General features: G+C 42.4%; 2 protein-coding genes across 7 annotated transcripts in view; one reads left to right on the top strand and one right to left on the bottom strand.

Annotated features, from left to right (window-relative positions):
- Positions 1–23203, top strand: part of SYTL2 (synaptotagmin like 2) — a 120253-nt gene that overhangs the window by 47012 nt on the left and 50038 nt on the right. For 3 of the 6 annotated variants that reach the window (XM_059187486.1, XM_059187491.1, XM_059187496.1), the window contains exons 2-4: positions 3210–3733; positions 20963–21114; positions 22751–22883. In XM_059187486.1, coding sequence (XP_059043469.1) covers positions 3621–3733; positions 20963–21114; positions 22751–22883 — 398 coding nt within the window. In that variant the 5' untranslated portion in view covers positions 3210–3620. The remainder of the gene's footprint in view (positions 1–3209; positions 3734–20962; positions 21115–22750; positions 22884–23203) is intronic. The other 3 variants (XM_059187501.1, XM_059187503.1, XM_059187507.1) reach the window with 1 other exon arrangement.
- LOC131839837 (heterogeneous nuclear ribonucleoprotein D-like) lies at positions 5632–6894 on the bottom strand. Its single transcript, XM_059187537.1, has one exon. It carries the CDS (start codon positions 6824–6826, stop codon positions 5930–5932), a length of 897 nt encoding a protein of 298 aa, XP_059043520.1. The 5' UTR covers positions 6827–6894; the 3' UTR covers positions 5632–5929.

Genomic DNA, 23203 nt, shown 5'->3' on the forward strand with positions numbered 1-23203 from the left:
CTACTGGCAAATATCAGCCCTACCACACAAGGCTAGTGGTTGACACTTCCCTGAGCCCTACTCTCCTCATTTGAAAAACACAGATCATAAAATGCTTGCCTTAGATCTCTGTGAGGATCCCATGAAATGATGTTAAGTACCAGGCATATAGGACATACCCAGTAAATATTTACTTCCTTCTCTTTTTTCCTGTCTTTCCTTAATGCTGCCCCATCTCAGAGTAAAAGCTGGAAATCGTACAGCACTAATGTAAGGCCTAATATGGATGATCTACTTCTTTCTGACCTGCTCTCTCCTGTCCTCTTCCTGGCACACTCTGTTGTCCCAGCCTTGACTTCTTTGATGTTCTTCAAACACGTCAGACCTGCTTCCACCTCTGGACCCCCGATAACAGTGTGGCTTGTTTCCTCACCTCTGTAAAGTTTTTGTTTCTGTGTCATCTTCTCAACAAGACCAACCCTAACCACTCTCTCTAAAACTCCCAACTCCCCCACTCCTTCCCTTCTATGCTCTGTTATATCACCTTCTGGCAAGTTATATAATTTAATTATTTAGGCATTTTAAAATTATTATTTAACTTGATGTCTCCTCTGAGGGTCATGTAGGCTCCACAAAGACAGGACTTTTTCTCTGTCCTATGTATTGCTGTGTCTCCAGTGCTTGCAACAGTGCCAGGCGCATACTAAGCTCTCAGTAAATGTTTGCGGAATGAAGTGCGTGATTAGCTTCCATGACCGATAACATCCAGAGTATTGGGAACTGGGAAAGCAGCTGGTATTGAAGAGTCTTGACTGCCATCCAAGGGCTCTGCTGCTCTCTCTCACAATTAGGAGTCAGAGGTTTCGGCCCTTCCCTCCTTCCTCTGTAAAATGAAGACATTGCCCTTTGTCTCACTGATTTTGGGGAAAAACCTTTAACTCTTGGAAGCTCTTATGCAGAAGCACTGGTTAGCTTGTGGTTGTACATGAAGGTGTAGAAACCAGCATTTCCTCCTTCAGCAATGCTCCTAGTTACCACCGCTGGACAACCTGAGTTGTTTCTCTCCTTTTATCTCTTCCTATCCTGCACTTGTTGACTTTAAAAACAGTCTCTCACTGAACTGTATGTCATCATCCATGGTTCTCCAAAAGTGGCCTAAATTCGGGTCCTTACCGGCCTCTGAGGTCGAAGGAAGTTACTATGCATCAAAGAAGCTATTCTGCAGGAAAGAATAGCCGTCCGCTGGTGAACTTGTATACTTGGATGAGGTTCATTCATTTACTTACATTCAGAGACTCCCAGTCAAATGGGAGTGACTGAAGGAAGATAAATAATTATAGCGGTGGAGGTGGGTATATGGAGAAGAAAGTGTTTATGTTGGTCAGGCTCCCACAACAGAAGTATTATAGAACAATCCCAAACTTCAGCAGCTTCCAACAACAAATATTTATTTCTTCCCATAATCTCCAGGTCCACTGGGGTGGCCTTATATACTCTGCATGGCTCAGGTTCTGGTCTGACCTTACATCTCCTTTGCTGGGACTCAGACTAGAAAGGCAGGAGCTACGTGGGGCAGGCTCTTCTTGGAGCCGGTGGCAGGAGTATAAGCAGCCAAGCCAATCCACACAAACCTATGCTTGTATCACATTTGTAGCATTCCATTGACCAAAGTCACAAATCAAGCTCAACAACAGGAAGGTAGGGATGAATAATCTGCTTACTCTCGTGGCATCATGGTTGCATGGCTATTTCAGAGAGGGAGTTAGGAGGAATAAGTGAATCTACTTTTAATTCTAGCTGAGGTAGTTAAGGAAGGCTTCCTGGAGATGGTAACTTTCATCTTTGAAGGGTGAGTATTTTTCAAGATGAACAAACAGGCACTGACTTATATAAATGTATGTACATTTTAGTACATTCTTAATATTTGAGTAGTCAGTGTGAGCTACATGCAGAGAGCCTCAGGAATACAAAACAAAGGTCATCAGAGTACCTGTTTTTGAAGTCTATACTTCATGGGGGTGATTGAAGAGAAATATAACACAAAAGAGAAAAGGGAATGCCATGACCAAGTACACTCTTATTTGGGGGGATAGATCAAAAGTGTGAACTCAGAAAGGAAGCTAGAATATATTTTTAGTTGTTATTTTTGGTAGAGGATGCAAGATATGTGCTGTTTGATTTTCATTATTTCACCTCATCTGTGAGGGACATCCTACTGGCAGGCAAGTGGGAATGAGAAAACTGAGCCTCAGAGTGGGGGGGTCACTTGCTAATGTGACCGAGGGGATATTTCCCAGGGGTTCTATTTTGCCAAAGTCCTTCATAAAAAGAACTCAGTGGTACACGTACTGTTTTATTCTTAAATGAGACTGCCTAAAACTTACTGAATACTTGATTCTTAGTGTCTGCTGTCTGTGAAGCACTGTGTTTGTTAAAGCGCCCCCATCCTGGAGTAGGGGACCTCTGAAGCCCCAAATAGCTGTGAAATTCTGCATGTCACCTTCTCATTGCATATAGGTTTGAGTGGCCTCAAAGGAAATAGGATTCTTGCCCAAAGTCCTACTTAAAATTCTCACTTTGGTTGGGGGAGGTTGCCTCTCTTTCCCCCAGTTTGTTTACCCGTACCAGTAAGTGTTCTTCGTCCTCAGAAATGAAGGGAGCAATCTTGGGGAGTTGCTCTAGATCCAGCAAGGGTGAGAGGTGGGACCAGGTGAAGAATAACAGTCCGCCCTTTGTGCACATTACCTTTAGGTGATACCAGCTCATGACCTGTCATTACAGAGCCCAGATATGTTCCCGTGCAACATTCCTACTCACGGAGATGTGAGTGCTTGTGAATTTTTATTTCTAGTTTCTTACCCATGATCCACTTGACAGCTGGAATCACATCTTCCTGGTCATACTGACCTTGAGTGTGACTTTTTAGCCTAATATCTCATGATTTTGGAGAGCGAGAACTAGCTCTTTTTTGCAGCCATTGCTTTCCCCAGTGAGTTGTCAAACATCAATAGGCATTTTGTGCGCTCTCCATCTTGGCATTCTAGAATTGAGTAGAAGTGTGTTTCATGACCTGTTTTCTCAAGAAGCTGACCAAACTGGTTTCCTTGATCTCGGAGACCATCTCACTGGTCATCTTCTTTCCCCAGGCACGTTTTAAATCTTGTAAAAATGAGCAATGCTTACAGAACTGCCTCGCACTGTCTCACATTCACTGTCTCCTGATTCCCCAGGTATCACGAGATGCTCAGATGTTACTGCTCTCCTCGAGTTGATGACCCGGATGCAAGAAGAATGAACTGAGTCTGATAATAAACTGAGTCTAAGACTGGTCCAGAGTGGGAGTGTGAGTAGGAATGCCACTGTGGGAACAAGTGACCTGGCTGGTAAGGAATGCAAAGTCCTTGTGAGAGCCTCCTCTCCACGTCGTCCCACAGACCACTGCTTCCTCACTGGAAAGGGTGCGGAGGACTTTGCAATCAGGCACCTAAAATTTGGCGGAGCCAACATAAGACTTTTGCTGCAGAACTGAACAAGACATTACTTCATTTAATTTTTTTTTGCATCTTCTAATCATTGAGCAACAGGCATAGTCATTTTGCTTTGCGAACTGTAAGCCAGATTCATTGCTCTTCATTTTGTGTATGATTTTCAAAATGATTGACTTGAGCTTCCTGACAGAGGAGGAGCAAGAAGCCATCATGAAGGTGCTGCAGCGGGATGCTGCCCTGAAGAGAGTTGAAGAGGAGAGAGTCAGGTAAGGGGCTGGGAGGTCCCCTGGCATGGGAGAAGGAGGGACAGTCTGTCAGAAGATGGGACACGTTCTCTTCTCAGCCATAAGTGGAAATTCTGACTTGGAGCTTGAACTTACAGGTTTTAGGTTTTAGGTTATTCCCTGGATGGGGAGTTCTTTCCTTGTTAGTGTCTCTTAATTAATCCCTTAGGACTCCTGCCAGAAATAGTCTTTTTTTTTTTTAAATATTTTGTTTATTTATTTGACAGACAGAGATCACAAGTAGGCAGAGAGGCAGGCAGAGAGAGAGAGAGGGGAAAGCAGGCTCCCCACTGAGCAGAGAGCCCGATATGGGGCTCGACCCCAGGACCCTGAGATCATGGCCTGAGCCGAAGGCAGAGGCTTTAACCCACTGAGCCATCCAGGTGCCCCTGAAAAATTTTTTTAATTCCTAAGATTTTTAAAAGAAAATAAATCAGGAAGTAGCTCCCATTTCTGCATACTTTGAGAAATGTTTGAATTGGTTTCAACAGCAATTGAAATTGGCTCTGACTGAGCCACTCTTTCATCTGTGTCTCACAAGAAGGAGTGGCAGCTTCGACACGTGCTTGCTGAGAGGAGCCCACTTGTTCCATGTCAACATTCCCTCCACTTTCCACTCACCCACAGTGTTGGTAGAAGGAGAGTGAGAGCAGGATGCCAAAGGAGTGGGCTTGAGCCCAGGCCCTGCCATCTGTTACCTGTGTAACCTCGGGCTTTAAAGACCTTGAAAGGCTTCTGGAATGTGAGTTGGTGTATTAACTGCATAATCCCCATCCCAGGAGTTATCTGAAAGGAACATAAGCCATGTTCCTATTTCCTGGGAAATATCCATGAGTAATGGATCTATTGACACCATTTCCCATATTTTGACCCTAATCAAACATGCTGAAATTCACTCTAAGCCCTTCAGAGCATCTATTTATGGCTAATAATAGCTCATAGAGACAGTGCTTAACAAACTAATGATTCACAAATGACAGCAATGAACAGAATTGCAAAGGGCATTTTTCTGAGCTCAAACACACTTGTGCAGTTGGTAGGGGCTCAGGGTGGGATATAATTATGCCTCCTTGATGTGTGAGGAAGTTGACTTTGAGACAGGTCAGGTGACTTGCTCAAGCTCATACAACCCATAGGTGTCAGGATTGAGAGTTACATTCTGGTCTTCAGGTCCTCATGCACTAACTCTGCCACTTTTTTTCTGAGAAAACAGTAGCAGACCGGCCATCCTGGCACCTGGCCATGGAGAACGGGGCGGCTGCTTGGTATGAGGTAGGACGCTGAACTGTGATGGTGACAGGTGCTGGAGAGCCTGAGAATGGGACTCTTTACTAGTCATGCACCTCCCTACAAGCTGCCTGTAGTCCTCTATACACCAGGATATTTGGGGGTGGGGGTGGCTGTTCTCCATTTTTAGCAAGTGTGGTGTCTTGAGTATGTTTATCCATGAGGGGCAAAATTTACCCTAATCCTCCCTCAGAACCTTTTGGTAACACTGATCCTTTACTGAAATACAGTTTATAAAGCCCTTTCATGAATGATGTCCTACGTTTCCTCACAACCATGCTGAGAGTTGGTGAGGCAGGACTGTTACACCCATTTTAAAAAATAAGGAGTGAGGACAGCACAGAGACAATACTAGCTGATTCTTAAAGCATGGTGGGAATTCCTTTATCCTCTCAGGAGACAAGACAGGGAGACTTGGAAAGAAAGTGGTGGAGCAAAGATGGCCCTGGGCCCCTCTTCCTATGACGTCAGGATGTGCGGACTGTAACTACTGGGTTGCTGAATTCCTTTGATTCCTCCAGTGATCAGTTGTCATGTGTGGTCTGCAACTCTGTGTCCCTCTGGGTTAGGGAGAGAGCTTTGTCTTCCCCCTCTTTTTTTTTTTTTTTTTCACATAAGGAAGCATTTATTTGAGGTTTATCATGAAATCATACAAATAAAATTTGTATAGACACAAATCCACATCGAGTCATAACACAGATAGCAAAAGACAAAGTAAAAACAAAGAAAACTAATTGGCGGCTATATACAGTTGGACACAATTGTGTCTTGTACACTAGAAAGTCTTTTACAAAATAATCATCTTAGATCAACAGAAGACCAATCTTCAATGTCATCCTGCAAGATGGGTTAACTTTAGCAATTTCCTCCTGTTTTCTCCAATGTCCTCCTTTAGTATGGCTGGTAATTGTTTTGGTGATTGCCACCCCCTCGAGATGCCTTTCCGTAAGTGCTCTGTTGGCCACTGTAGTCTGCATATCCCTGTCCATATCCATAGTTCCCATAGTTATACCCAGTATAATCATAGCCGCCATAGCCACTATAGTTTTGATCACCACCATAGGCACTATTGTAATTTCCATATCCTTGATCATAATAGTTATTAAATCCTTGGTTCCAGTTTTGGCCATGACCTCGTCCACGACCCCTAGTGCCACCTCGTCCACCAGCTGCAGCACCTCTTCCTCCTTTTTGTTGCTGCTGTTGCTGCCTGTATACCTCTTTGGGTTGTGCAACTTTGATTTCACACTTCCTAGAACCGATTTGATGATATCTGCTTTCTAATAATTTCTTTACTGGCTCTTCATCTGTATATGTGATAAAACAAAATCCTCTTCTTTCATTTGTTTTTGTATCCATGGGAAGTTCAATATTTTCAATCTCTCCAAAGGCTCCAAAATATTCTTTAATTTGTTCTTCCGAAGTATCTGGGCTCAATCCACCCACAAACACCTTTTTGGGCGGTTCTTTCCCTTTTAAAGCTTTGGCCCTTTTGGGGTCTATCAATTTGCCATCCAGTTTGTGTTCCTTCAGTTCCAACACCTTGTCGACACTAGCCGCGTCTTTGAAAAGCACGAATCCGAATCCTCTCGATCTTCCGGTCACCGGGTCCGTCTTAATCGTGCAGTCCACCACTTCCCCAAACCGGGACAGATACTGGGTCACATCTTTCTTGCTCGTATCCCAGCTTAAGCCTCCAATAAACATTTTACCGTCATCCTGCTGGTTCTTGCTCGCGTTGATCTTGGATCCCTCTGCGAACTCCTCTATGTTGCTGAACTCGTTCATGTCCTCCACGGCGGCGGAGCTGTCGGCCGGGGGGTGCTGGCGCGCAGTCCGGGTCGCGGCGGCAGCGGCAGAGCGTTGTATGGAGCTGGATTTAAAATGGCGGCGGAAGAGGTGTCTTCCCCCTCTTTTAAATGCACTTAGCCCTAGGGACTGCAGGCTACTGAGTCTTCCCTGGAGTTGTGTGTTTGAGTGGAGGTGTTTTATAGGCATCTGCGTGGCTGATAGAAAAATCCTCCAGAAATGCCAAATTCTGGCAGGAACTTTGTAAGGGGTGTAAGCATATAGCCTCTGGTACCAGCTGTCAGCAGCCCCAGTGACAGGGAGTCCCTTAGTTAAAGCAGTGGGTTTGCAGATTCCCCTTCTGTTCACTGTTTCTCAGGGTGCCCCAGCAGCTGCTGCTGCTGCCTTTTTTTTTTTTTTTTTTTTTTTTTTTTTTTTTTTTTTTTTTTAGGATTATTTATTTATTTATTTGAGAGAGAGTGAGAGAGCATGAGAGCGGAGCGGACTCGATCCTAGGACTCCAGGATCATGACCTGAGCCGAAGGCAGTCACTTAACCAACTGAGCCACTTAGGTGCCCCACAGCTGATGCTTCTGTAAACTGATAGCGAGAAGTCTTGGGATGGCAAAAAAAAAAAAAAAATATATCAAGTGTGAGTCAAGCCCTGTGTACTACCACCACACTGGGGAAGGCATCAAGCACCTGATGTAGACTCAGCCACAGATAGGTTTAGGACTCTGGTCCTGGGGAGGAGTGATGGTGATGGTGGATGGGGAATGGGGCGGCCGGTGAGTGTGAAGCCCATAGCGGGTGGACACAAAGAGGTGTAGCCTGTGGCCTGGCCTGCTTCACATAAAGAGGATGGCGCTCTGACCCCTCTTTGATTTAGGACTGAAGGGACTTGTGGTTATGGGTCTGAGGCTTTCTGCCCCTAGGCTGGTGGAACTGGATCTCTGGTCTTTGAAAATACTGTTCCGTAGGCTTTTGCTTGCAGCCCCTTTGCCAGCCTCTGGCTGGTTGTCTTTGACTATGGATTAGCTTTCCCTATAGCCTGACAGCTCTGGAAAGATTTTTTGGTCCCTATCAGTGATTTTACAGAGGAAGAAGGTAAAGCCCAGAGAGGGAAAGTGACTAGCCCAGGGCTAAATAATCCCTGCCAGAGCCACGGTAAGACAAAGCTCTCATTCCGGTGCTATTCCCTCCACCCCATGCTGCTATTACTGCCCTTTGCAGTTTGGGAAGCTGCAAGCTGTCTTTGTTAATCATTTGTTAATTTGTGAAGCACTGTCTAGGAGGTATTATTAGTAGCCATAATCAGGCACTCCAGGGTGCTTGAAGTGAATCTCAGTGGGTTCACAAAGCATCATGTTCAGTTAGGGTCAAAATCATTGGTATTCTTTCTTCACAAGATTAGGGAAGAAGTCCCCTGCTTAGCCTTGGAGTCAAAAGTGACATGAGTCTGAATCCTCTCCTCACCACTGATCAATTGTGGTTCACTGGACAAATAACTTAACCTCTCTGAGCCTTAACCCAGAGACTGAGAATGACTGTTAACACCAAACCCAAAGGATTAGAGTGAGGATGAAGTAAGATAATTCTTTATCTTAGCATGTAAGAAGTGATAGACATATTTCCATTCCCTTATTCCCCACTTCACCTCTGCTTCTAAAAAAGGGCAGAATTCTATGCTTGATAATCTGACTTCTTAGGAGGAAATTACTCCCCAAACTCTCCATTATTTAATGCAGTGAAGTTTAATCGAGCATCTACTAAGTACAGGGAACTTCTCTGGACAATGATATGAAGAGAATTCTATGGTAATTAAAATATGGTTCCTGCCCTCAAGGAAACTGACCTTTATCAATAAATTATTCATTATCAATAAATTATTTATTATATATTTATATATAGTATATAAATATTATCAACAAATTATTTATTATCAATAAGTTGATAATCCACTTTGCACATTTAAAATCTCAGCTTTGTTTCCCTAACACGATTTTACAGTTTCCCAATACTTCTCCCTAGCTGGTGTGTGGTTTTAGAAACACAAATCATAATTCTGATATTGGCCTAAGCAAAACATCATTAGAAAGGCAAACCTGCCACTATAAATCAGTCTGATCTTTCGAATGCTAATTTTTTACATAACCAGGGCTTCCAGTTGTTCACAACCATGCTCATCTGAGACATTGTGCAGATGACTTCATCTCTGTGTTACCTCCGGTCTGATTTCATGAATGAGAAAGAGGAGTGTCACCCAGGGGAAGTAAACCGTTCGGTTCCCAAATCATTCTACCTGTTTGTGGTAGAACGTGGACTCAACCCAAGGGAACAGCCACTGTGGTGTCTCAAGAGGCAGCTGGAAGATACCCGTCCCAGGTCACGGCCACCCCACAGTTGTGTTTCCCGCTGCCTCTCTGGGCACACTCTTTACCATGCATGGATATTCAGCTTACTCCCTAACTGCTGGAGACATTCCACAGACCAGCTGTGAGGCAGATATCGGGTTAGATTCTTTCTCTCTTCCTACCGCTTCTTCTTTTTAAGAAACACCATACTGCATACACATATGTAATTTTAGTCTTTTATGGTTTGAAAATGAGACACTCTAAAGGTGGTGTTTCCTGTGCTTGGCGTCATACTGTCAGCAGGATATCCCAGCACCACGCCTCCCACCCCCGTGCACACAGAGCCACATCGCCAGGACAGGCATTCTTACCATAGATAGCATCTCAACTATGACCACATCTTATAATTCTTAGCTGTTCCCCTAAGACCTAGTTTTTTATTTTTATTTTTTTCCTAAGTAAAGGCAGTTGGCATTGAAGAACTGCTTCCCAGGACCTCTGGGTCCTGGGTAGAGGAACCAACATTTGTCGAGAAACCATATTGTATACAGAGCTCCACATGCATTTGCCCCTTTCATCTGCATAGCAGTAGTAGCTGAACCTGCTTAACACTGAGGAAGTGAGGTAGAAGAGGTCAAGCTCCCTGCATGATTGAAGCCTTGTGCCTCACACTGCAACGCCTGTGCTTTCCACTTGCTGTGCTGCCTCTCAGCAGATGGTAGGGATTGACGATGTGTCCACAACACAAGGGACATGTGTCCTCCCATCTTCCACTGTGAGGAACATATGCAATTTATTTCATTCTCACATGTGTTGGTTTTCAGATTCTCTTTCAAAGGTTAATTCCTTTGTAGAGTGAAGTGTGATGGTCATCTTAGACACCAACATCATGTTTGGCTCACTCAGGATGGAGTAACAGAAACAGCCTTGACCAGGAGCCTGCACGGCTTTTGGTCCTGGCTCTGTGTGACTTTGGGCAAACCTCCTAACTTCTTTGGCCCCAGAGTACTTTCAATTCACACAGTGTAACCATCTAGTCTAGAATATACTGAGGGGTTTAAAAAAAATAAAAATAAAAAAGGCTGGGGAATGGGCCAGTTAGCCTCTCTGGACAGCCTGCTGGTTCTTATCTAGTTGACGAGATGACATCAACCAGATAGGCCTTTGCCAAATCATGATGAGCAGCTGAAAGCTGGGGTGTGTTGTGTAAATAAAAAGCGGGGAAAAGAGGATAGGCTGAGGGAAAACTGTTGAGGCCAGCCTGGAGGGTGTCCCTGCTTTTCTGGCTTTCCTCTGGAAGTGTTCACACTCTCTCTCTGCAACACAGGAATTGGGCTGTCTAAAATTTTGAATTTTTTAAAAAAGATTTTATTTATTTATTTGACAGAGATTATGAGTAGGCAGGGAGGTAGGCAGAGAGAGAGGAGGAAGCAGGCTCCCCGCCAAGCAGAAAGCCCGATGTGGGGCTTGATCCCAGGACCCTGGGATCATGACCCGAGCTGAAGGCAGAGGCCTTAACCCACTGAGCCACCCAGGCTCCCCTGAAATGTTGAATTTTTTATGCACAATTCTGAGAATATGGCTGGTATTAGTGGGGATTAATGAACTGTGAGCTATGAACTATAAAGGGGATTAATGAACTAATGAACAAATGAACAGATATGACCTTTAGCATAAGGAGGAGACAAGATGGCTGTCTTTTACAATTGACTAAATTCTTTGTATGTGATGGTGAGATTGTGGGTATTAAATGAGATGATGCATGTTAGGTGACTTGCACAGGGCTAGTACAAAACATGCTTTGTGTGTATTAGCCAAAAAGAATGGAGGCGTGTCCTGCCTGGAGGGCCAGCAGGACCCTGTCCTGTCTGGGCTGAGGGCTCTTCCTCTAGCTTCACTTAAGCCCACCAGCCTGTGGGTGTTAAGTGGACTCTTCTCCAGCCTCAGCTCTCTCCTATGCTCCGTGTGCCTACGTGTATAGGATGGTAAGGGATGAAAACTGGGATCTTAAGAAACACCTTTTTCTCACTTCAACTAAGTGGTATAAGAATTAGAGAATCAAATGCCATTTTTTATTGGTACAATTAGAGTTGATGAAAAATGAGACATCAACCCGGGCTGATGGAGAAGATTATAAGAGCACCATCTAGAGGGTGGGATTTTTTTTTTATGATCCTATATCTTTATAAAACCTGAGTTTTAATGTCACACATACATATTCATCTATGAAATATTCCAAATGACTAAGATAAAAAAAGCAATTGATTGATTAAACCTAGCAGGGATTATCATGTGAGGAAAGACATAAATGGCACTTAGTGAATTGGAGTAGTTTCTTATTCTTTTGCCACTTCAGTGATAAGTTAGAAACCCCCTCCAAATTCCTAATGGCTCCCAGCCTTCCAAGGGACTGCGTGTTTCTGCGGACCTATCTCAGCCAGCGTGTGCTCACGGTGCACTGAGAGCTTAGCATGGTCAGGGCTTCCAGACAATTGTTTGGGGAGGAGCAGGTCCAAAGTAGCACAGGGGCACCTACAAAATGCCTCTCAGCCAAACACCAAAAATAAGTAAATAAACAGCCTCCTGAAGAGGAATTGAGAGCTGTTAGGTTAGGAAGGTTTGTGGTTTCTTTCAACAAGAGGATGGCTGATGCTCGATTTCATGTTCGTGCCTATTCTTCCGAGAGTGAGGTGCCCTGCCTCGTCCGGAGAAGTCACTGCCATTGTGACAGGTATGGTTCACTTAACCCCAGCAGTGGCAGGATCACTCATATCTCTTGCCTGACTCAGACTGGGGTGGCCATGGAGCATTTATGTGTTCTTTAATTTACCCAAACAATTGTTGGGTATCAGCTCTGCGCCAGGCTCGGTGCTGGGTGCTGGCCCGACAAAGGTGATTAAGATGTAGTCCTCACCTTCAGGGAATTTGCAGAGTTGACAGATTAGTGGGTGAGACAGATGTGCAAATAGATCATTGGAATATGGTGTGGTCAGTGCTGGGAGTACATGGGGAAGGGCAAGCCGTTGCCCTGTGCCTTGGCAGTCAGGGAAGGCTTCCCCCTGGCGATGGCATATGAGCTGGGTCTGAAGCAATGTGCTGTCCAGTGAAGTGAGGACAGAGATCCTGAGAGACTTCAGGATATAGTGGCCTCCTACCAAGATGGAGACACTGCTAGGGGCTTTTAGGTAAACACCTATTTAATCACCTCAGAAGTCCTGTCGAGTAGGTCATATTTCCCCCTGTCTTTACAAAGAACTGAAGCTTCGAGAGGTGCACTAACCTGCCCAGGTAGCATATAGGAAGGACCTGTTTGAAAGAGTCTAAAGCTCATAGTCTTTCTGCCAGGCCATTCTGTTTCTAATGTTTAGGGAGGCCAGAAAGAGCAATTTGGAAAATAGTAAGAAGTCTAGAGTACTGGCAAGTAGAGTCTGAGGGTAAGTGCTGGAAAATGAACCTGAAAAGACAGCCTGAAGCCAGGCGGTCAGGGGCCTCATATGAAATGCATTCACTCCACAAGTACTAAATAAAATCCCACTATTTTCCAGAGATGACAAGCAAAGATATATGGAGTACAGGCTGTGCTGCTGGGGCTCATTTTCTAATCAGGGAACATGGGAAAGACTTCTCTCTTCTGGAACTGAACTCAAACTTGGTCCTTTGGTTGGAGAAGGCAAAAGCTCCATCAGCAGCCCATAGGGGATTGTTTGCCCCATGGAAAGCCATAGGCAATTAGAAACCATTAGAAATGTTTAGTAATAACCAGGACCTCTCTGGTGATTCCAAATCATGAAGTGATGACTCTCTTTGTCAGGGTTTGGGGATGACAATGTGTGTCCAAGTGTTGTGATTGGGTGTGTTTGGAATGGAGTCACTTCTACCCAGGTAACTGGGAGAGGAGAGAAGGTTCCAGCAGAGAGTTGAACTCTGGGTAAAAAGACACTCCTCAGGCACACTTAGGAGAGAGGAAATGTACTTGCTAGAATCCCTCCTTTTGCCCCACTCCCAGGTATGTTAGTGTGCAGTGCTCACACACGGCCCTGATATCACCTTGATGTGGCCATAAAACATGTTCTCTAGCTAAGACACATAGATTTGCTACTTTAGGAAGGGTGCATATTAGCTTGAACGACAATCATGAAACCTTCTTGGACTTCATAGTATAGTACCTTCCAGAAGTTCAAAGTCAGCTTAAGGCTTTTATACCCCTTTATTCTAAGACTATGTTCTAGAGTTTGTGATTCTCATTTTATTGAGATGGATGGAGAGATGTGGAGTTTAAAAGACTTGTCAAGTAGAGGGCTGGCTGAGAAGATTGCAGAGTAGGAGGACCCTAAGCCTGCCTCTTCCCAAGGAAACAAGTAGATAACACTCCCATCTGAAGACTGGCAGAACAAATTCCACAACTAAACGGTGAAGAGGCCAGCTCAAAGAAGGTAGAAAGGGCCAAAACCTGGTCTCAGAGTGAAGTGGACTGGGTCCATCTGCAGTACAGAGGGAGCTGGTGGCACAGAAAAGGGTGAAAAACAGACTTTCACACTGGAGAACCCACAAACTGGAGGATGAATCCCCATAATATTTGCCTTTGAAAGTGAGAGGAGCTGAATTTGTGAGTTCTTCAAGTCAGTGGGATTTAAAGCCTGGAATGTTAGAAATCAGGGGCTTCGCTTGGGGGAGAGCCTGGAGGGCATTAGGAAGCCGAGGCCCCAGCATTAAAGAAACAGCACACAAACAGCTAAAACATACAGCTAGAACCAGCAGTTTGAAAAATACCGAAGGAAGACAAGAGGGAGTGATTTGCTCATCTTAGAGCGTGGCTTGTGGCTCCAAGAGACAAGAATCCTGGGGCAACCCCTCCAGGAACAAAGGAGCTGGCAGGTGCCATTTTTACCTCCTCTGCTTCCCAGCATAAACAACAGCCACCTGCAGGAACCAGCCTGGCTCTGACACTTGTTTACCTAACTTGTTTATAAACATATATTTTTATATACATATATTTTTATCCCCAGGTCTGTGAACCTAACTTGTTTAAACCAAGACACACCACCCTGCACTTTGCTGGATCCTCCCTTTTCAGTCACACTTGCCGTGGTTTCAGCACTCTGGGCCCCTCCCCAGGAAGACCAGTGCAAATCTGGCCAACAATACATCTCCCCACCCAGGCATTGTGTGGGACATCTTTTCCAGCTACAGAGGGAGCAGGTCTCATTATGCAAACAGACAACCACACACTTTGTTAAAATGTGCCCCACTCCTGCTGGGGACCAAACACTGCCCATGATAGGCAAAGAGAGCCTCTGCAGACAACTGGACTAAAGGAAAAAGAGGTCAAGACTCAATAGCAGAGGATACCAACACACCTAGGAAACATTCCCTTTGCCAGGCCCTGGGGAATAGGACATGCAGTGCGGGTCAGACAGGATCTCTTATTTATAAGGCTACTATTATTAAGAGCAAGAGACGTAGGGGCGCCTGGGTGGCTCAGTGGGTTAAGTCTCTGCCTTCGGCTCATCCTGGGATCGAGCTCCACATCTGGCTCTTTGCTCAGCGGGGAGCCTGCTTCCTCCTCTCTCTCTGCCTGCCTCTGATCTCTCTCTGTCAAATAAATAAATAAAATCTTAAAAAAAAAAAAAGAGCAAGAGAAGTAGCTGACATATCTAACACAGAAACAGACACAGAAAATCAGTCAAAATGAAGCAGAGAGAGATCTTTCAAATGAAAGAAGAGGACCAAACCATAGCAAGAGATGAGTGTGAAATGGGTAAAAGTAATATGCCTGATAGAGAATTTAAATTAATTATTATAAAGATATTTACTGGAGAAAAAGAGCGGGGGACATCAGTGAAACTCTTAACAGAGAGCTAAAGAATCAGGTCGAGAACACAATAAATGAAATTAAAAATACATTTTATGGAATAAATAACATGCTAGATGAAGCAGAGGAATAAATTAATGACCCGTAGACAGAGTAATGGTAATTCACCAAGCAAAGCAAAGGAGACGAGAGAAAATTATGCAAATCGAGAACAATCTTAGGGACCTCAATGATTCCATGAACTATAATAACATTCACATGGTAAGGATCTCAGAAGAAGAAGAGAGAGAGAAGGAGGCAGAAAATTTATTTGAAGAAATATCTGAAACTTCCCTAATCTGGTGAGGGAAAGAGAGATCCAGGTCTGGGAGGCACAGAAATCCCCCCAAAATTTCAACTCAAGGAGGTCCACACCAAGGCACATAGTAATTAAAATGGCAAAAAATAGCTATTAAAAAAATGTTAAAAACAGAGAAAAGATGACAGACAGTTACATACAAGGGGAAATCCCATTAAAGCTGTCAGTGGATTTTTCAGCAGAAACTTTGCAGGCCAGAAGAGAGAGGCAGGATGTATTCAAAGTGCTGAAAGGGAAAAATTTGCAGCCAAGAATACTCTATCAAGCAAGGCTGGCATTCAGAATAGAAGGAGAGATAAAGAGTTTCTTAGACCAAGAAACTAAAGGGGTTCATGATCATTAAACCAGCCCTGTGAGAAATATTAAAGGGGGCTCTTTGAGTGGAAAGGAAGGACCATAAGTGAGAGTATGAAAAGTAAAAAAAAAACACAAAAGTGGTAAAAATAAATATTTCTTTAAAAATTAGACAAAGGATTCATAAAAGGATGTAAAATATAATACCATATACCTAAAACATGGCAGAGAGAGGCGCAAAGAATGGGCTTAAGCTTAAGTGCGTATCAACTTAATATAGATTGCTGTATGAAGAAGATGTATACAAAACAGTAACCACAAATCAAAAACCAGTAATAGATATACAAGAAATAAAGAGAGAGGAATCCAAATATATCACCAAGGAAAGCAACAAGCCATGAGAGAGAACAAGAGAAGAGAAATCAGACAAAGTCTGTAGAAACAACCACAAAACCCCTAACAAAATGGCAATAGATACATATCTATCAATAATTACTCTGAATATAAATGAACACCCAACAAAACACAGGGCGACAGAATGGATAGAAAAACAAGACCCATCTCTATGCTACCTACTGGTGACTTGTTTCCGACTAAAACCATAAGAAAAAAAAAATCTGGAAAGAGCAGAAATACATGAAAGTTAAATAACATGCTACTAAAAAAATATAATAATAATAACAAATAACATATGACTAAAGAATGAATGGGTCAACCAAGAAATCAAAGAAGAAATAAAAAATAACATGGAGACAAATGAGAATGAAAACACAATAGTCTAAAATCTTTGGGATGCAACAAAAGTGGGAGTAAGAGGAAAGTTTATAGCAAAACAGGCCTACCTCCAGAAGCAAAAAAAAAAAAAAAAAAAAAAAAAAAATCTCAAACAACCTAACTTTATACCAAAAGGGGCTAGAAAAAGAACAAATAAAACACAAACTCACCAAATGGAAGGAAATAATAAAGACTAGAGCAGAAACAAATGACATAGAAACTAAAAAAAAACAAAACAAAACAACAACAACAAAAACAAACAAAAAACCCACCTCAGTAGAACAGATCAATGAAACCAGGTGGTTTTAGTTCTTTGAAAAGATTAAAACAAAATTGATAAACCTCTAGCCAGACTTAAAAAAAAAAAAAAAAAAAGTACCCAAAGAAACAAAATCACTAATGAACAAGGAGAAATAACAATCAACACAACAGAAGTACAAACAAATGTAAAAGAATATTATGAAAACTTGGGGTGCCTGAGTGGCTCAGTTAGTTAAGCATTTGACTCTTGATTACGGCTCAGGTCATGATCTCAGATTTGTATGGTTGAGCCAGGAGTTGGGCTTCACGCTGGGCCTGGAACCTGCTTAAGATTCTCTCTCTCCCTTTCCCCCGCCCTCTGCTTGCTCATTCTCTTTCTCTCCCTCAAACAACAACAACAAAAAGAGTATTATGAAAACCTATATGACAATGAATTGGATAACTTAGAAGAAATGGATAAATTCCTAGAAACATATAACCAACCAAAACTAAAGCAGGAAGAAATAGAAAAGAGACCAATTACCAGCAGCAGAATTGAATCAGTAATAAAAAAGCTCCCAGCAAAGAGGAGTCCAGGACCAGATGGCTTCACAAGTGAATTCTACCAAACATTCAAAGAAGAGTTAGAGCCGATTCTTCTCAAACTATTCCAAAAAATAGAAGAGGAAGGGAAATTTCTACATGTATTCTTTGAGGCCAGTATCACCCTCTTATCAAAGCCAGATAAGAACACCACAAAAAGTGGTGCCCAGGAGGCTCAGTCTGTTAAGCAGCTGCCGTCTGCTCAGGTCATGATCTCAGGGTCCTGGGATTGAGCCCCACATTGGGCTGCCAGCTCAGTGGGGAGTCTGCTTCTCCCTCTGCCTCTGCCCCCTACTTTTTCCTCTCTCTCTGTCTCTCAAATAAATAAAATCTTTAAAAAAAAAAAATCAGAACACCACAAAAAAAGAGAACTACAGGCCAATATTTCTCATTAATATAAGTGCAAAAATCCCCAACAAAATAGTAACAAACAAAATGCAACAATACGGGATGCCTGGGTGGCTCAGTTGGTTAAGCCGCTGCCTTCGGCTCAGGTCATGATCCCAGAGTCCTGGGATCAAGTCCCGCATTGGGCTCCTTGCTCAGCGGGGAGCCTGCCTCTCTCTCCGCCTCTGCCTGCCTCTCTGCTTGCTTGTGTGCTTTCTCTCTCTCTCTTTCTGAGAAATATATAAATAAAATCTTTTTTAAAAATGCAACAATACATTAAAAAATCATGCACCATAATCAAACGGAATTTTTCCTGGGATACAAGCATGATTCACTATTCACAAAACAATCAACGTGATATGTCACACCAATAAGAGGCAAGGATAAAAACCATATAATTTCAATAGATGCAGGAAAAGCACTGGACAAAGTATAATATCCATTCATGATAAAAACTTACTGTAATGTAGGTCTAGAGGGAACATACCTCAACATAATAAAGATCTTATATGAAAAACCCACATCCAACATCATACTCAATGGTGAAAACCTGAGAACTTTTCCCGTAAGGTCAGGAACAAGACAAGCATGTCCATTATCAGCATTTGTTATTTAACATAATACTGGAAGTCCTAACCACAGCAATTAGACAACATAAAGGCATCCACATTGTTAAGGAGGAAGTAAAACTCTTCACTATTTGCAAATGACATGATACTGTATATACGAAACTGTAGAATTGATAAATGAATTCAGTAGAGTCACAGGATACTAAATGTGCAGAAATCCGTTGCTTTCCTATACACTAATGATGAAGCAGCAGAAATAGCACTTTTCACAGAACTAAAACAAACAATCCTAAAATTTGTATGGAACCACAAATGACCACAACTAGCTAAAGCAGCCTTGGGAAAAAAACAAAAACAAATAAAACAGAACTGGAGGTATCACAAATTCCAGATTTCAAGTTATATTACAAAGCAGTAATAATTTAAACAGTATGATATTGTCATAAAAATAGACACGTAGATCAGTAGAATAGAACAGAAATCTAAAACCCACAGTTTGCTCAATTAATCTTCAACAAAGGAGGAATGAATATCCAATGAGAAAAAGACTTTTCAGCAAATTGTGTTGTGAAAACTAGACAACCACATGCAAAGTAATGAAACTGGACCACTTCTTACACCATACACAAAAATAAACTCAAAATGGATTAAAAGGTCTAAATGTGAGACATGGAATCATAAAAATCCTTGAAGAGAGCACAGGTAGTAATATCTCTGATACTGGCCATAGCAGCATTTTTCTAGGTATGTCTCCAGAGGCAAAAGAAATAAAAGCAAAAATAAACTGTTGGGACTACATTAAAAGAAAAAGAAAAAAGTTTCTGCACAGTGAAGGAAACAATGAAACTAAAAGGCAATCTATGAAATGAGAGAAGATATTTGCAAATGACATAAATGGTTAGTATCCAAAATATATAAAGAACTGATACAACTCAACACCTCAAAAAACAAACAAAAAAATGGGCAGAAGACATGATTTAAATTTAAAAATGGGCAGAAGACATGAACAGACATTTCTCCAAAGAAGACATACAGAAGGGCATCGGATGCATGAAAAGATGCTCAACATCATTCATCATCAGGGAAATGCAAATCAAAACTACAATGAGATATCACCTCACATCTACGGCCATACCACCCTGAACACGCCCGATCTCATCTGATCTTGGAAGCTAAGCAGGGTCAGGCCTGGTTAGTACTTGGATGGGAGATATCACCTCACACTTGTAAGAATGGTGAAAATTGAAAAGCAAGAAACATCAAGTATTGGTGAGGATGTGGAGGAAAAAGAAATCCTCTTGCACTGTTGGTGGGAATGCAATTAGAACTGCCTCTGTGGAAAACAGTATGGAGCTTCCTCAAAAAATGAAAAATAGAACTACCCTACAACCCAGTAATTGCTTTACTAAGTATTTACCCAAAAAGTACAAAACACTCAGTCAAAAGGATACATGCATCCCTATGTTTGTTACAGTGTTATTTACAATAGCCAAGCTCTGGAAGGAGTCAGGTATCCATTGGTAGCTGAATGGATACAGAACAAGTAGTAAATATATACAATGGAATATTATTCAGTCATAAAAAGAATGAAATATTGCCATTTACAACAACAGGTATAGAGCTAGAGAATATAATACTGAACAGATTAAGTCAGAGAAAAAAATGCCATATGATCTCACCCACATGTGGAATATCTATACAAAAGAAATGAGCAAAGAAAAAAAGAGATAGAGGAAAAAAAAAAAAAAAAGAAAGAAAGAAACCAAGACACAGACTCTTAACTACAGAGAACAAATTGGTGGTTACCAGAGGGGATGTGGGAAGGATGGGGAAATTAGGGGATGTGGATTAAAGAGTACACGTATCATGACAGGGAGAGAAACAACAAAAATAATGACATCACTTGTCAAGTAGAACACTTTTTTTTTAAAAGCAAGTGTAAATTAAGGAGATTTAAGGCTATATTTGTTGGTCCTACAGGTGTTAGCTTTTCAGTGAGCATGAATGATTGTGGAAACCTTGAAAGCAAGTAATTGCACAATCGGAATTTGTCTCTGCCTCTATACCTCCCATCCCCCTACTTCCATAAATTTGATCTTGCCTGCCTCTAGCCTACTTTTTCAGTATTCATTTACCTGGCATTAAGAATCAGGGACATCATTCACCATCCCACCCCCGCCTCCTTCTCCCTCCCACTTCCCCTACCACCATCCCCCCTCCCACCAGCATGTCTCGGATATACTCATTTCACTAAAACGGAAAGGATTGATAAGCTGATAACTCCTCCACCAGGTATTCATTGGGTATTAGGTGCCAGGCATTGGCAAAGGGCAGTTTTGCGTGCATTAGCTAATTTAATCCTCAAAGCAATCCCATGAAGTAAATCAGTATGATGAACCTCTTTTTATAGATACAGGGACGAAGGCTTAGAGACACTTAATATACCATCTTTCTCTCGGGTATTTGCATTTAAACAGTAGACACAGAAGACTGCAGCCAAAAAGTGAACTGGAAAATTCCAAGCATCATGTGGAGGTCATGGGTGAATTCTTTGATTTTTAAAAAGTGTTAGTCTTCCATCAAAGAGGAATATAAATATTTCTTGGTCTTCTAGGAGATGTGTGATGTCTTCTAAAATATTGAGAGCTTTATTTGCGTGTTTACAGATTTCTTAATGCACTGTCTCAGTGAACTCATTTATTTACTGTAGGCTCTCAGCAAAGTAAAGCTCTTTTCCTTTTGTAGACATTTGCCTGAAAAAATTAAGGATGACCAAGAGTTGAAGAACATGAGTGGCCAATGGTTTTATGAAGCCAAGGCAAAAAGGCACAGAGACAGAATTCATGGTGCAGATATCATCAGAGCATCCATGAGAAAGAAGAAACCTCAGGTAGCAGGTGAGTTGATTTGGCTAGGACATTTTGAGCCAGCATTTGTTTGGGAAGTCATTGTCAGGAGTTGGGAAGGGTGTTAGAATCATTACTGAAATCTGCTGAGGGAAGTCATTTAGGGGTATGCTTTGCATATGATTAGTCCTCCAGCTCAATACCTTCTTGCCCTGGATTCAGATGGATGAAGGCAGGGCCAAGGGATTCAGGGTAATATAGAAAAACATCGGAAGTCCTTTAGACACTGTGTTGAGTTGTAGTGGTATAGACAGATGGGTTTATAAGGCATTCCTTTGCTTTTAACTCTGAAGATTTAGAACCATTTCCTCTGAGTAGGATGACAGGAAGAGATTAGCTTCCCTTTCAACAACTTTGACATCTGGTACATCTTTAATCAGCCAAGTGTATCATTTAAGGGACTGTAAAGACAGTATTTTGAGAGCTTCTTTAGAGTTCTGTTGGGTTTTTTAAATAGGTATGGTATGCCCTCTCTTTTACTCTGAGCTAGGCTGTCTCAACTTCTGTCCCTGGGAAGAGCCCCTGTTTATATCTAGTCTGTACCCAATGAGGAAAATAGCTGTCACCTTTTGAACATTTGATACATGATAGGAATTTGCTCTCTATTATTTGTTAACTATAGCAGCTATCTTAAAAAGTAGGTAGCATTGCTCGCATCCCTCTTCATTTTCAAGACCATCCAGGCCTTCAGAAATCTCAGGAGGTAAAGGTTAATATTGTGGATTCTATTATGTGACAGAAGAAAGTAGACTTCTGTGTAAAGAGACCTGTGGGGAATAACCACCCTGGAATGTGAATATTTGGGAGTCGGGAGCCCTCGTATTGCTTCATCTTAACATCAATGTAAAAGCATTCCCGGCACTTACAAGCACTGGGGTCAAAAGCAAGTTTCCTGAGCCTCAGTTTCCAAATCTGTAAACTTGGAAAATAGCAACTTCCTCACAAGGTAGTGCAGGCACAAGAAAATGCTGTGCCTGGCACTTAGCATAATTACTTAATGCTGATTATTTGAAAGGTGCTGGTAAAGAGTCCTGGATGTTCAGAGGCAAAAAGAAGTCACTTCCTGAAGAGGGAGCAAGGAGGTTTTATTGGGAAGGCGTTGGCTGGGTATTGAGGAGTATGTAGAATTAGAGACTGGGGGAAGGAAGAGACAGTGGAGAAGAACATTCCAGGCTAGAAACAGTTGTTCCGCTCTGCATTCCAGAGCCCAGCCGCAAGTCGGACACATCGTTGACATCCAGTAAATGCTTGGTAATGATGGTATCTCTTTCCCAAAGAGAACTAGCTGCCCTGAGCATACCTTGGTCATACATGTTTAGTCCTGACCCCAATTCAGGTGAAATTCACCTAGTGGTGGTCACTCTTTTGCTGGAGTGGTCTCTGGAGTTACCTGCACATGTAAAGGTCCACTCTTAGTCTCAGGAGATTCTGCTTGGGGGAAGCCAAAATCAGGTATAATTTTGCAGTTATAATTCTGACCCTGAGGATTCAGACTCATGAGTGATTGCCTTGGCACTGCAGGAAGACCTGAAGTTCAGGTTTGAGCCTCAGCGATAAGAGCTTTAAGAGTGTTATAGGTCATGGAGGTGAGAGATGACCTTCCTGTCTTCGCTGTTTCTTCTTTCAGCCAAGCAGAGTAAGGAGAGAGCAAATGAGGCAAAGGAAAGTTGGGTAAATAACGTCAACAAGGATGCTTTCCTCCCTCCAGAGCTAACTGGTGCTGTGGGAGAGCCAGAAGATGTAGCCCCAGCAAGCCCAAGGTAAGACCGAGCTCACAAGGACAGTCACTGCATGTGGGATTCATGGCTCAGTGTGCTATGAGCACCAACACCAGACGATTCTCACAGGTACTGTGAAGTACATATGAGAGAAATCTGGGCCTTAACATGGATAAAGCGGAGTACTACTCTTTCCCAGCTTCCAGAATTTCTAATAAATCGGAACATTAAGCAAAACTAAAATGTTGAGGGGGGATTTCTTCTAGCACCAACGATAACTGGTTTTCCTTTGTATTAATGATTTTACCTTAGAGTAGAATGAAGAGGTACTTCAAAATAAATATAGTCACTTCAGAGAAGAG

This window comes from Mustela lutreola, chromosome 1, assembly GCF_030435805.1.
Source record: "Mustela lutreola isolate mMusLut2 chromosome 1, mMusLut2.pri, whole genome shotgun sequence".
Classification (NCBI taxonomy): domain Eukaryota; kingdom Metazoa; phylum Chordata; class Mammalia; order Carnivora; family Mustelidae; genus Mustela; species Mustela lutreola.